Raw genomic sequence first — 12,948 nt, 5'->3', positions numbered from 1 at the left:
TGGTAAACAAATTGTAAAAAAAAAGTTTATAGTAATAAACAACCTGCAGTTTAATGTTTGCATTTCTTTCCCTTACTGTACCGAAAATGAACCGAACCGTGACTTTAAAACCGAGGTACGTACCGAAGCGTGATTTTTGCGTACCGTTACACCCCTAATATATATATATATATATATATATATATATATATATATATATACACGTTCATTCACACACAAACACATTTGTAGAGAGTATTCCATTTTATAATTCTGTAAAAACAACAAAATCACTCACTTATTTATACATTTTTGTTACTTTATTTTGGTACATTCCTTTACTATAAAAATACTGTGATTTGAGTGTTAACATTTAATGTAAGTTAAAACCTCTAACACACTGTTTTACCAATATTGTTATATGACAAATATGTCTTTTGGAATGTTTTTACAAAGATAACTCACTCGATAAACTCACCGTTTCTTCGCACAAACGAAACAATGGCTGCGTTCTAATCGGCAAGATTAATGCTTTCAGAGGGCACTTCGGAGGGAGAATAATTGCGAGGGCCACGCTGCTATATAGTTTCAAACTGCATTTGTAATAAAAAATAAAGAAGGCGAATTAGGTAATAAACTTAAACCACAACTTTAACTCTTTTAATACACTCAGAGTGGATGGTGAAATCTTCTAAAGGAATAGGGCATAGGGTCCATAACTCTGAATAGAACACAGCCCAGGTGCGGCGCAATCAATGACATCGACACAGCAATCTAATGACGAACTATGCCTGATGCCTCTAACCACAGGTGGAGAGCTGTAGTCCCAACGACACAAGTTTACGATGCAGTTGGCGAATGTTCGTTTGAACTATGGTTTCGAGAAACACAGATTCGTCGAACTACGTTGGTAATGACGGAACTTGCGACCATAGTTGGCTAACGACGAACATGTCTAATTGTATTTTTAACAAATAAGTGTTCATAATCCCACATTGAAAATCTAGCCCTAATGGTGTGATAATATGCTCAATGAAGGGTCAGTGAGTGCTAAATTAACAGTAGCACAAGAAGTGGGAACAATGTTGGCCAATATTTTTACGTTACTTCTAGGCCACCTGCAGTAAAGACATAATAAGAGTTTGATTTCATCTGTTTGACAACAGAGTCTTTGGCTTTATGGATTTATGTGGTTCTTGACTGACTGCATTCTTTGAGAATGAAAACAGTCCTTTCCTGGCGTTCAGTGAAGTAACTTGACAAGACATTCCTTTATCTCGTCATTAGCACATGAGCATGCTCATCCATCCTCATTCCAGTTACAGGGCCATTGGGTGAGTTCTCACTTTACGTGCTATTTGTCTTCTAAAAACTGCGACACAACACCATTTTAGTTGTACATGCTGCATCATTTTGAATCATAAAGAAATAACTCAATGGATTATTAAGTATGAGGGGCTGAGGAGAGCGAAGTAGAACTTTTTTTATTTATTTTTTTACAAACCCCTGGAAGCCTTTGAGTCGGAGTGATGGAACAGGTAAGAAAGTGAGACATGAATTTTGTTCTATCATCAACTTCTGAGTGTGATCCAGGTTTTATTTTTCCCATATGGATTCCTCAAACAGAAATTAATGCATAAATTAAAATGTAATATTGGACAACTTTTTTTTATTTTATTTTGGAAATACCTCATTTTGGTAGGACTATGCTATTTTTTGAAATATCATGTAAATATATTTAATATGGCAGTTGTTCTGTTCCATGGTATTACAATTTATTTTGTAAGAGTTTCGTATACCAAAAATAAGTTTATTAATTTATTGACACTGGCTTATTGTCAATCCATATGCCATACTATTGTATGAAAAACCACAATTTCCTTAACCAGGCTCTTTTACTGCAACCTACTGATTTCCATTAAATATTATTGTATGTTTTGAAATTAACCAGTGTGGTTTTAATTATTAAAATGTATTAAATCTGATCAGACACTGACAGTGTGTCATTACATGGCTTTCCGATTCCTGAGTGTAAACACATACATTTTGTTGCTTTGTTTGTTAAGATCTGAGATTTCGCTGAAAATACTAACATGTCACATGCATTCCATAGTGCAATGTAAATCAATGTTTAACATTTACTATATTTTATACATCAGGATGAATCAATAGACTTTAAAACCCTGAAGGCACGGTTTCATGGTGGAAATGGTCTGAAGATTCAGACTAAACCTGCTGTCCCAGAGAAACCCAAAACCATCCCTCCATCGACAAAACTCAGCAATCCCTTGATCTCATCCATCAATACTGCTGTGCAAAAAAGGATGTTTCAAGCACCACGTGTAGTCTTCAAACAAGACAAAAATCTAAACTGCCAGCTCTCTCCAACTATAGGATTAAAGACCAAAGAGGACCAACCCATCAATAATGGTGAACTGCTAGATAATAAACAGAAGAAGGAGGTCAACATTGTTAAGCAGAATCTAAAAGACAAGAATCTTCCGCTGGTTCTGCCTGTAGCTCCAGAGCCTGACTCCAGCCCACGTACACCTTTGTCCACTTCACCATTCAAAGTGACGACACCCAAAAAAAAATCATTTACCCCTCCAAAAACTAGCAAAGATGAATGTGAGAAAACAGACTCTGTCAAAGAGTCTCTGAAGGACAGGAATTTTCCAATGGTTCTGCCAGTGGCTCAGAAAAAAGCTGAAAGCCCAGAACCTGAACCCAGCCCACTTACAACCGTGTCCATTCCACCAGCCAGAGTGTCCACAACCAAGAGTTCTGTATTTACTCCTCAAAAAAGTAGCCAAGATGAGAATGAGAAGGCAGACACAGTAAAAGAGGTCGTCATTGCCGAAAAGTCTCTGAAAGATAGCAATATTCCACTGGTTCTGCCAGTGGCTCCAATAAAAGATGATACCCCAGAGCCTGAACCCAGCCCCTATACACCTCAGAATTCCACACCCAAGAATGTTGTGTTTACCACTCAAATAACTAGCAAAGATGAGATTGAGGAGGCAGTAACAGTGGAAAGACCAACAGTGGCTAGTCATACCCCTGCTCCAAGTCACCCAGCTCCTGCTGGGCCATCTGTACCAGCTAATCCTGCTACTCAAAGTGTTCCTGTTGTCCCCAAGGCTGTTGTAACTACTCAGACTTCAACTGGAACACCTCCTGTCTCCAACATTCCTGTCCCAAGTATTCCAGCCTCAATCTGTTCAACCTCTGCAAGCCCTGAGCCAAAGATTCCCGAGCCAAAGATTCTTGAACCAGCCATACCAACACCAATCATTCCCTCTCAAGCTGTTCCTAAATCAAAGCCAGAAAGCTCTATTTCATCTCTTCCTGACACTGAACCTCTTAAACCAAATATACATATCCTCAGTTTATCAGAAGTATATCCTCCCCCTGAAGAAAGTCCACCTCCAGAATTCACTGATATACCGCCCCCTGTTTTTGATGAAGACTTCCCAGATGTAGACTTTTCTGAGCAAACTATACCCATTCCAGGAATAGGTAAATTTTTCCCCCCAGTTCCCGCGAGTCCAGTTATCTCCAGGTCCCCTGCCCCATCCACCCCTCCAGCAGTATCTCCAGGGCCCTTGGTGAATCCTGATCCAGTCTCTGGTCCAGTCTCAAGTCCCCCTCCAGAAGTTCATACTCCTACTTCACCTATAGAGGTGCTACTGGAGAATGCAAAACCTCTGACTGAAGAGGCAGCTATTAACCTAGAGAGGTCTAAGGAGGACCAGTCCTCAACCAAGCCACTTTCAGCCCTCTCAGCCTTGGTGAGAGCAGAGGAGATGGCCTCTGTAAAAAGTTCACCACCTGATAGCTGTGTATTTAACCTTCTGGAAAGGGCCAAGAGAAAGTCCACAGTGAGTCCACTGGCTACCACAGATATATATACATCTATACCTGAAAATACAAGCCTAGTTGATACAGCTACACCTGAGATACATCTGCCTGAAACACTCACACCCCTGCCTGAGGCTGCCATAACTGAGGTGACCCAATCTGATCTGGATCCACCTGAAAAAGCCTCACCACAGCTTGCCCCAACTTCAGAAACATTGCCTGAGGAAGCCCCACCTATATCAGAAGTGTCTGATATCCCTAAACTCCCTCCAGTTGACTATGTGGATCATACTCTGTTACCACCTAACACCCACCTACCTGAAACTGCTGAGGTTAATGGCTTTGATCAAAGTAAGTATCGATTTAAAGCAGGGTTCACACTGTACAATCTTAGCCATGGTTTTTCTGTCTGAGATACATTTTGTCCAAGGTAGGAGATTTCTCTTGTTGTAGGGCAGTCATGTACGAATAAGTATGACATTTGCACAGATGGCTGCTTAATTGACTTTGCTAAAAAGTCTCAGCAGTTTCAGAAATTCTATGCATTATTGCTGTTCCTAAGAGCACAAAATTTAATCAACACAAATCACTTTTTTTAAATTGTTCACAAATATACATATCTTTCAGTTGTGGAAAACAGTGTTTAAATACCTTTTTTTTGACCTTGAGGAGTTGAGGTGGATTCCATACTTCAGGGTTGGTATGTAAGAAATGTAAGGCTGTTGTAGCTATTATGGGCAACATATCTTTCATAATCAGAATGACAAACAGTATTCTGTCTCAAGGAAATATCTGTGAAACTGGGCCGTTTTAGTTTTCAGTTAAACTAAATGCTAATTAGGCTAACTTACAGTTTATTCTCATAAGCAATTATTGTAATTAGACCATATTTATCAGTTTAGAAACATCTTTACAGAGAAAATAATTTTCATTACAGAAATTAAAATGACCTCTACTGTCAATTATGGGGTATTAAAAATGATTAAATTACCTAAAATTCTCAAAAGACAGAATTCATGTGTTTGAGTAGGCTTGTAAGTATAAACATCATGCTTGCTCCATTTTCATTTGATAGTCCTGTGCTAACTACTTTGTTTCCTTGACCTCGCCATTTTCCATTGGCTTTGCAGACATATCTTTCTCAGTTTCTTCTTAAGGCTTATTATTTTAGCCTTTTTTCTTGCTAGTTTCAGAATGCAATAAATGCATGCAAAATTTACGCTTTCCTTTACATATATACACATGAACATCAACAAGATGAATTTACTTGAGCGAAATTGCATTAGAAAGCAATACTAGTTTTCATAAAATATATTGAATTCAGTTTATTTTTCTTAACCCTTAACCCAAATTTTTCTTGTTTTAAGTAAACACCTTTCTTAATTTTGATCAATTCTTAAAACATTTTAGTCATTTCATACATGCAGTTGTAGAGGTTCTGTTTATTTATGTCTTGGTGGTGGTGGTCCGTTGGTTGCCCATGCTAGTATTTATTGTCTTGTTTCTGCAGAGGTAGTTACAGTGGTCAAACCAGTGAATCCTCCTCCCCCACCGCCCAGAAGGGCTCTCCCAGCCACTCCCATTGTGGATCCCCCACTTGAGCAACCAATGCTGTCTCCTGCCAGAGACTTCCAGATGCCCTCAACACCTTCTGAACCTCTAAAAACACATGGTAACCTAATTATTCCAAAAATCTGAAACTCTATGCAAAGTGTTTGTCCACTAAATTAATAAATGAAAATTTTTCTTCCACAGAAGTGTCACCATATGACAACTCATTTGAGAATTATGAAGATGTTGAGGAACCTGAGGCTGCAGCACTTCCATCCTTCAGGCCTCCATCAGTACCATCATCAGCTTCGAGGACCAAAAGGGCGGTTTCAGTTCATGAGGAAGCCTTCCTGAATCAATTGAGCCTAAGAAAACAGTCAAAAGAGGATGTGTTTCCGAACCAGGATAGAGATGTGGATTATGGGTCTATGAACTCTGGCTTTCCATATCCAGAAACTCAAGCTGCAGTGCATCAGGACTCAGTGGGAAGCTCACCTCCCTTGACTCCATCAGGGCAAGCCATTAAATTCATGATAATTGAGTGTGGATACCAAAAAAAATTAAATATTAATAATTATATGTTATCGGTATTGAACACTGAGTGACATTTTTGATTCTGACTTTCCTCCAGGACCCTTGAAAGAGGTGACAGTGTCTTTGAAGATCAAACAGACAGTAAAAAAGGCAAACAGGCAAAGACTAAGAAACAGAAAGGGCCTCCAAAGAGTAAGTGGAAGAAGTCTTGTCTTTTTTATTTTTGACTTTTTTTTTTTCTCCGGTACTTCAAAAAAATAAAATAAAGTGTGAGTGAGTGTATATATAATCATCATTAACACGTTTCAAGATATGAAGGCTTGTTTTCAAAAAAAAAATTCTAACAATTATTTTGACATTAATACAATTTACAATATGATTTATGCTAAAAACAAGAAAAATAATTTGCTATTTGATATAAAATTCTCTGAAATCTGATTTTTCATTCTTACAGGGTTTTTATTCTCAAGGACACAATCGTATTTGTTTTATGTTATTTAATGTTTAAATATTTGACTGGAAACCAGGACAGTTTTTTTTCAGTGTAGTTATTCATCTTCACAGTAATCTCATCTCTGGTGACCTTCTGATCCTTTAGAAACGATAAACACAAAGGAAATTGTCATGTCATTAGTTTATTTTAGATTCTCTTTTATCTTCAAAGTATTCTTCTCACTGACGTATGTTTCCTATTGTTTGAAACCTAGACCAGTATGCTGATACACCGGCCGTGGTAAGTTTTACTGTTGATGTTTAAAATAGTTTTATAATAACGGTTTACGGTCTTACGGTTGATGTCAGGACCTTATGATTATAGCATTTGTAGCATCATCACCTATTTCTCATGTCTTCTTATTGCATGTTCTGTATTTTCAATGATCTGTTCAAAATTGTTGTCTATTAATTTTTTTAATCACTTAATCACCCCAATCTTTTCAGGTGGAAGGGGCTCCCAAGAAGAGCTTGTTCTCCAGGTTTGTAGCAGCAATTTCTTTTTTAAATTTGCAAATTCACAATATTAAAGTGTCTACATTCCCAAAACATCTTGATGAAAGACTTAAATCCACAGGAAGAGCTCAAAAAAAGTGCCAGATGACAAAGAACTAAAGAAAAAAGAGAAACAGCTAGAAAAGGAAAAAGAGAAAGAGAAGGAAAGACAAAAGAAGGAGCAGAAAGAAAAAGAAAAGAAAGAAAATGAAGTGAGGAAAACATTTAAGGTAATTATTATTTGCATTTGTTTTATATGTCAGTATTTGTGTTTGCACCAATAATTCTGTACGATTATTGCTTATTAAACTCTCAAAATCCAGTCCTTATTACAATCCACATCCTCAAGCAATTCAACAGGTGCACTTGCCATCTCTAAAACCCAATAGTTTTAATAATCAAACGTGAAATGAGCCATACATTTCAATTTCAGAGTCCTTTTTGAAAGCACATGGCAAAGTCGGTTAAGTGATGAGCACAAACTAATGTAACTGTACTGTATGTGTGTGTGTTGATGTTTAATGCAGATCACAGGCCAGGAAGAGCCCATTTATCATGTTAAAGTCATCGAGGACTGTAAGGGCCGTAAAAACGACCTGCCGGTGAAAGTTGGAGACACTGTGAGCATCATCCGCACCAACAACTGCCCTAAAGGAAAATGGCTGGCAAAGGACAGCAACAACAAATGTGAGCTAAACACACAACAAATACACAGTTAACAAACAAAGGAGTTAATTAAGCTTATATTATGTGCATTGCTTTGCTCTTGCGCAAGTTGTAAATAATGAGCATCACGCTAAATGAGTTTAACAGATAAGTGAGGTGCGGAAAATAAGCATTGTTATGAATTTACCATGATAAGGACTAAATGCATAAATAGATCTGTCACTGAGCACTGAGTCCTTGAGCTTTGACTTATCTGTTAGACTGTGTATGTAAGCGCTTATCTAATTTTTCTGATGCTTCTGCTGGAATGCAGATTGGAAATGTGCTGTGTGTTGTTTTTCAGACGGCTATGTTCCGGTGGAGAGTGTGGATTTGAACATCAATGGCATTATGGAGCTGGGGAAGATGACAACAGCATCTAACAGATCCAACGGCAATGGACACAAAGACCGAGAGGTCACCAGTACGGGCAGCAGGTAGTCATAGAAAAACTAAGCTTGCAACAACCCGCTAAGCTAGCACTGAGCGCTAAAAATTATCGTAATCTGCAGTTTACAAATGGAAGAGTCTTTTTTTTCCATCTGTGTTTTTTAGGACCTCGGAGCATTATGGCATGAACCACACGAGCTGTAAGCACATTCTTTTGCTTTATTTTATTTATAATATGCGTTTTAACCAGCCATGACCACAATAACCAACAGGATATTTTATTGATTACTTTCTTCTGCCCCACCCACTGTGAAATTTCATTGGCCTAAAATCTCGCCCCCACACTATGCATCAAATATTATCTGATTGTATCATAGTAACACTATGTTTTATTGGACACTACTTTAATAGTAATACCATATATTAGAGTACTATGGTATTTTTGTCTGATAGATTTGATACAGTACCATAAGTAGACCATGGTATTAGTGCAACACATTTTTATAAGGGTAATGTCTTTGGTATTTGCTGTTTTGTATGTGTATTATTATTTATTATTATGTTTTATAATACAGAATAAAAATCCTACTCAGGACATAAATTGCAATTTGTAATTTTATTTTATCAGTCTCTGAAGACAGTGAGGAGTGGACCTATGATGATGACGACCCTGTGTTTGGCTCTGCTAATGAAACGGCACACATGTAAATATTACCTTGCCCTTTTTAGTACTTAGTAACAAAGCTTGATTGTTCAGCTATTGTATTGTTTACAAGGGGTGTATGTTCTATATTTCAGGGAGCTGAATCAATCACACGCCACACCAGCTCAAGGTGAGTCACTGATGAAGTATGATTGAAAAATATTCACAAGAACACTACCAACCGGAAACATAACTAACTTTATTAGTCATTATAGCTAAGTATATCACTTACTTTTTCATTGTCACATTTATAGAAGCCTGTTTCCACCACATAAGCAAAAAAAGTCACACTTTGGTAAACGATAACTATGTTAACTATGAGTTATGACATGTTAAAATCATGAAATAAAAAGTTATTATCATGACAAAAGAAAAAAAGAAAAAAAGAAAGAAAAGCGAAAAAAGAAAACTGACAAAAACAATTATGACGTTAAAAAAGACTGATATAAAAAGTTGAAATCATGATATAAACAATCATAATTATGATATAAACAATCAAAATTATGACAAAAAAAATATTATGTTGTTAAGTTGAAATTATGACCAGAGAAACATTTGACATTAAAAGTCAAAATTGACATAAGTCATAATCCTGACCTAAAAGGTCAAAATTATAGCAGAAATTCAAATTTTTACACTAAAAAACTCTTAATTATGACATCACAAGTCAAAATTATGTGATTCTAAGTCATAATTATGAAATAAAAAGCCATACTTTTGTTCATAATAATAATAATGATAATAAATTATAAGAATAAGAAAAACAAAAAAACAACTATTTTATTATTCATTTTCATCTGTTATTTTTTTTCTCAGAACAATGCGATTCAACTAATATGTCGTAAGTTCTATTCCATTCTGTTCCATTCAATTCTATTCTGTTCACTAAAATGACACGTCATACTTCTGTACAACCTTTGATCTGTAATAATCTGTTTCACATTAAGAAAACAATGAATAAGCATTTGTTTATTGTGTGTTGCAGAGAAAAGCAGGAAGCGATTCAAAAACTCTCCAGATTCTTTATGCAACCTAAGACGCTCTCTCAGCCTCTACCACTCAACGACAGCCCAGTGTAAGCCATTACTTTAGTTATTGTCTACTTCCTTTGAATTCACTAAAGAACACTTACTGTAACCGATAAGATTGCACGATAGCAACTAATCTTCTTAACTACTTCCTGTTTCCTCATTTGGCTGTTTGTGCATCAAGAATGCCAGAGGCCACACCAGGTATGTTTTAAAACTCTAAACCTGAATTACATAAACAGTCACATCTACCCACTCACTTTTTTTTCTTCTTCTTCTCCACTTCTGGTTCAATGTGTTACCACTTGAAGAGGATCCTGACAGCTCGTAAGTGTTCTCAAATGATTCTACACATTCTCACACGTAAAACAGTCAGTAATTCATGAGATGTCTTTTCTCCACAGGAGTATGTGGTCAGACTGGTTTCGCATGAATATTTGAGATGTTTTTTCATAAACCATGTCTCATTCCATCGTTCTGTGCAGCCGCTGTGTTAACTGCTAAATAGATTTTGTTGATATGGTCTGTTTCCTTCAGGAATAAAGAAGAAGAAGGTTTAAATGTGTCAGCGCTCCAGATTCTTCCTCCTCCGGACCTGTATGCCGACATAGCCGGAGACTCCATGCCTATTTACAGCAAGTACGTACACTGATCGTCTTGAGCTTTTGTGACAACATGTTGTTGCACTATATGGGGTAAGTTGTCACAATGGATCCAGACATTAAACAGCTTGTTATTGAAGTATAGACAAATAAAGACAAATTTGAAAAAATACTACTGTCTTGGAGTGCAAATATCAAAATGATATACAACAGGGTTCAAAAGTCTATAAGATTGTTTTTGAAATTAGTTTCATATGCTCACCAGGGCATTTATTTGTTCAAAAATACAGTACAAAAAACTATTCTATTTTAACATATTTTACAATGTAATTTATTCCCGTGATTACTCCAGTCTCCAGTGTTACACGATCCTTCAGAAATCATTCTAATATGCTGATTTTCAGTTTCAGAAACATTTCACATTGTCTGAAAACAGTTATGCTGCTTATACAGTATATATATATATATATATATATATATATATATATATAATATTATTATTATTATTATTATATAATTTGTATCTTTTTGTGGAATACATTATACTTTAAAGAATAGAAAGTTCAAAAGAACAGCTCTGATTTGAAATAGAAATGTTTGTAAAATTATGTCTTTACTGTCGATTTTGATAAATTGATTGCATCCTAACAAAAAAAAAACTAACCAAAAACAATAGTATAAAAATAATTTAATTAATAATAATTAAAAAGAGAAAAAATATATATACATATATATGCATACATTTAACATTTAGAACATGCTAAAATTGTCTTTACTATCGATTTTGATCAATTTATTGCATCCTAACTAAAAATAAATAAATAAATAAATATATATATATATATATATATATATATATATATATATATATATATATATATTAAATGCCCTGCTCATTCTTAACCTCTGACCTTTTTAAGCTCCAATGATGTTTACTGACATTTTAGAGTCATTTTAGATTTTAGAGTCATTTTAGATTTTGTCTATTCTAGGTCAATCAAACCCGTCTCAAAATAGCCGAATAACTCTGGCTGCAAGAGGGAAAGATGGACTGCTCTGGATCTACACTGTTTCTGAGTTCATAACCCTGCTGTGGGCTGCGTTTTGATGAGCAGTATGGTAAATGTCCCCCACACAAGCTCAAGAGGAGACGTGTCTGTCAAGTGGGAAGAATTATGTTTGTGATTGTGCATCAGTCTGTAAGTAGCTGCAGGCACGTTCTTCTATATTCATGTGTATTATGTTCAATCTGTGAAAAAAAGGCACTTGTATGATGTGGTGAGAAGCTCTTCGGATTATTTAAAGCATTACATTGAAGTGTTAGTTCTGTGGCAAGACAGTCAACCTAGTCTGAGGTTGTCTGATTATTTTAAGAGATTAAACAATTGACAGATCAAAATGACAAGTTATGCATGTTAAAACATCTTCACATTTGAGTTTGATTTTAACATTACATTGCAACTTCAACATTAAAATGCAGTCCCTAAGTCAGCATTATTTTTGTTTGTATCATTTGCTTCGAAGTTTAGGATTGCAACTTAAATGTTTAATATAATCAAACCATGCATTTGTATTAGAGTACCTAGTATTATATTATTCATTTTATATTTTACATGCAGTTCTATATGTTTAAGTATTCCAAGTCTTCAGGGCTACTCTGCATTAGGAAAAATGTGCTAATGCTTGTAGTGCACGTTTAAGTGTTGTTTATTTTGTAGTTCTACTGCATATACTACGTTTTCTGGAAAATACAATAAATGTTACAGTTGTGTATCTCAAGTCTTTGTTCATTTAAATCGTTGCTCTGTTTATGCTGAAAAGTTTTCCACGATTTTTCCAGTAGCTAATAATTAATGTTTGGCTGGTTAGTTAGATAGTTAAATAAATATTTGAAGATTTAAGATTAATTTTACTATTGAAATTACTATTGACTAAACAAAAAATTTACATAATTATAAAATCGAACGATTAACACTACCTTAAGACAATGTCTCAATATGATCTTAATATTATAATATTTTGCTTGAAAACAGCTGTGGTGCCTAATATTTTCATGGATATATATATATATATATATATATATATATATATATATATATATATCCAGAATTCTTATAAACTTCTTTCCAGGCATGTAAATCACAATATTCCATGCAGGTTTTCCATCACCATCTACTCAAAGTTGTTGATTTGCTATTGTTTGACAATATAATATTAAATAATCAAAAACTTTTTTATGTAAAGAAAAATTTTTACACAAACTACAAAATGCATATACCTCTTTATTTCCCTTTTCCTCTTTTTAACAAAAAATAAAGTGCAAATCAGAACATGAACACCATGCAGTGCATAACTTTAAAAATACAAACCGCACACAGACAGGAAGTGACACGCACACCTGTACGTTACAGACATGTAGACACTGATAGGCAGGGGTCGTCTCCCGGCAGGGCTCGGGAACAGGCAGAAAACACATTATTTTCATGTTTCACACATATGACACTACACTGGAGAGACAGGGAGGGAATAATATCCAGCACAAACGCATCTACATAGAGAAAAAAACAACACAACATGAACTGAAGCTAATGCACCTGTCAAACTAATG

General features: G+C 35.4%; 1 protein-coding gene across 1 annotated transcript; it reads left to right on the top strand.

The window, feature by feature from the left end:
* Positions 1 to 1,508: 1,508 nt before the first annotated feature.
* On the top strand, positions 1,509 to 12,119 carry LOC132091729 (proline-rich protein 36). The gene is made up of 19 exons (XM_059497854.1): positions 1,509 to 1,517; positions 2,139 to 4,191; positions 5,351 to 5,512; positions 5,596 to 5,905; positions 6,023 to 6,117; positions 6,633 to 6,658; positions 6,865 to 6,899; positions 6,995 to 7,142; positions 7,440 to 7,599; positions 7,922 to 8,054; positions 8,173 to 8,207; positions 8,636 to 8,711; positions 8,806 to 8,840; positions 9,527 to 9,551; positions 9,696 to 9,785; positions 9,923 to 9,942; positions 10,050 to 10,065; positions 10,276 to 10,377; positions 11,333 to 12,119. The coding sequence occupies exons 1-19, from the start codon at positions 1,509 to 1,511 to the stop codon at positions 11,355 to 11,357; spliced, it is 3,555 nt and encodes a 1,184-aa protein (XP_059353837.1). The 3' UTR covers positions 11,358 to 12,119.
* The last annotated feature ends 829 nt before the right edge of the window (positions 12,120 to 12,948 follow it).

This window comes from Carassius carassius, chromosome 18 (genome assembly GCF_963082965.1).
Source record: "Carassius carassius chromosome 18, fCarCar2.1, whole genome shotgun sequence".
Taxonomy (NCBI): domain Eukaryota; kingdom Metazoa; phylum Chordata; class Actinopteri; order Cypriniformes; family Cyprinidae; genus Carassius; species Carassius carassius.
The sequence above is the reverse complement of the archived record's forward strand: the minus strand, read 5'-3'. Positions and strand labels throughout refer to the sequence as shown.

What these genes read in the sequence shown, in the direction of transcription:
- LOC132091729 (XM_059497854.1), top strand. An exon ending in GTCACCAGTACGGGCAGCAG is followed by an intron (nt 8,055 to 8,172) that starts GTAGTCATAGAA and finishes TGTGTTTTTTAG; the next exon opens with GACCTCGGAGCATTATGGCA. An exon ending in TGGCATGAACCACACGAGCT is followed by an intron (nt 8,208 to 8,635) that starts GTAAGCACATTC and finishes TTATTTTATCAG; the next exon opens with TCTCTGAAGACAGTGAGGAG.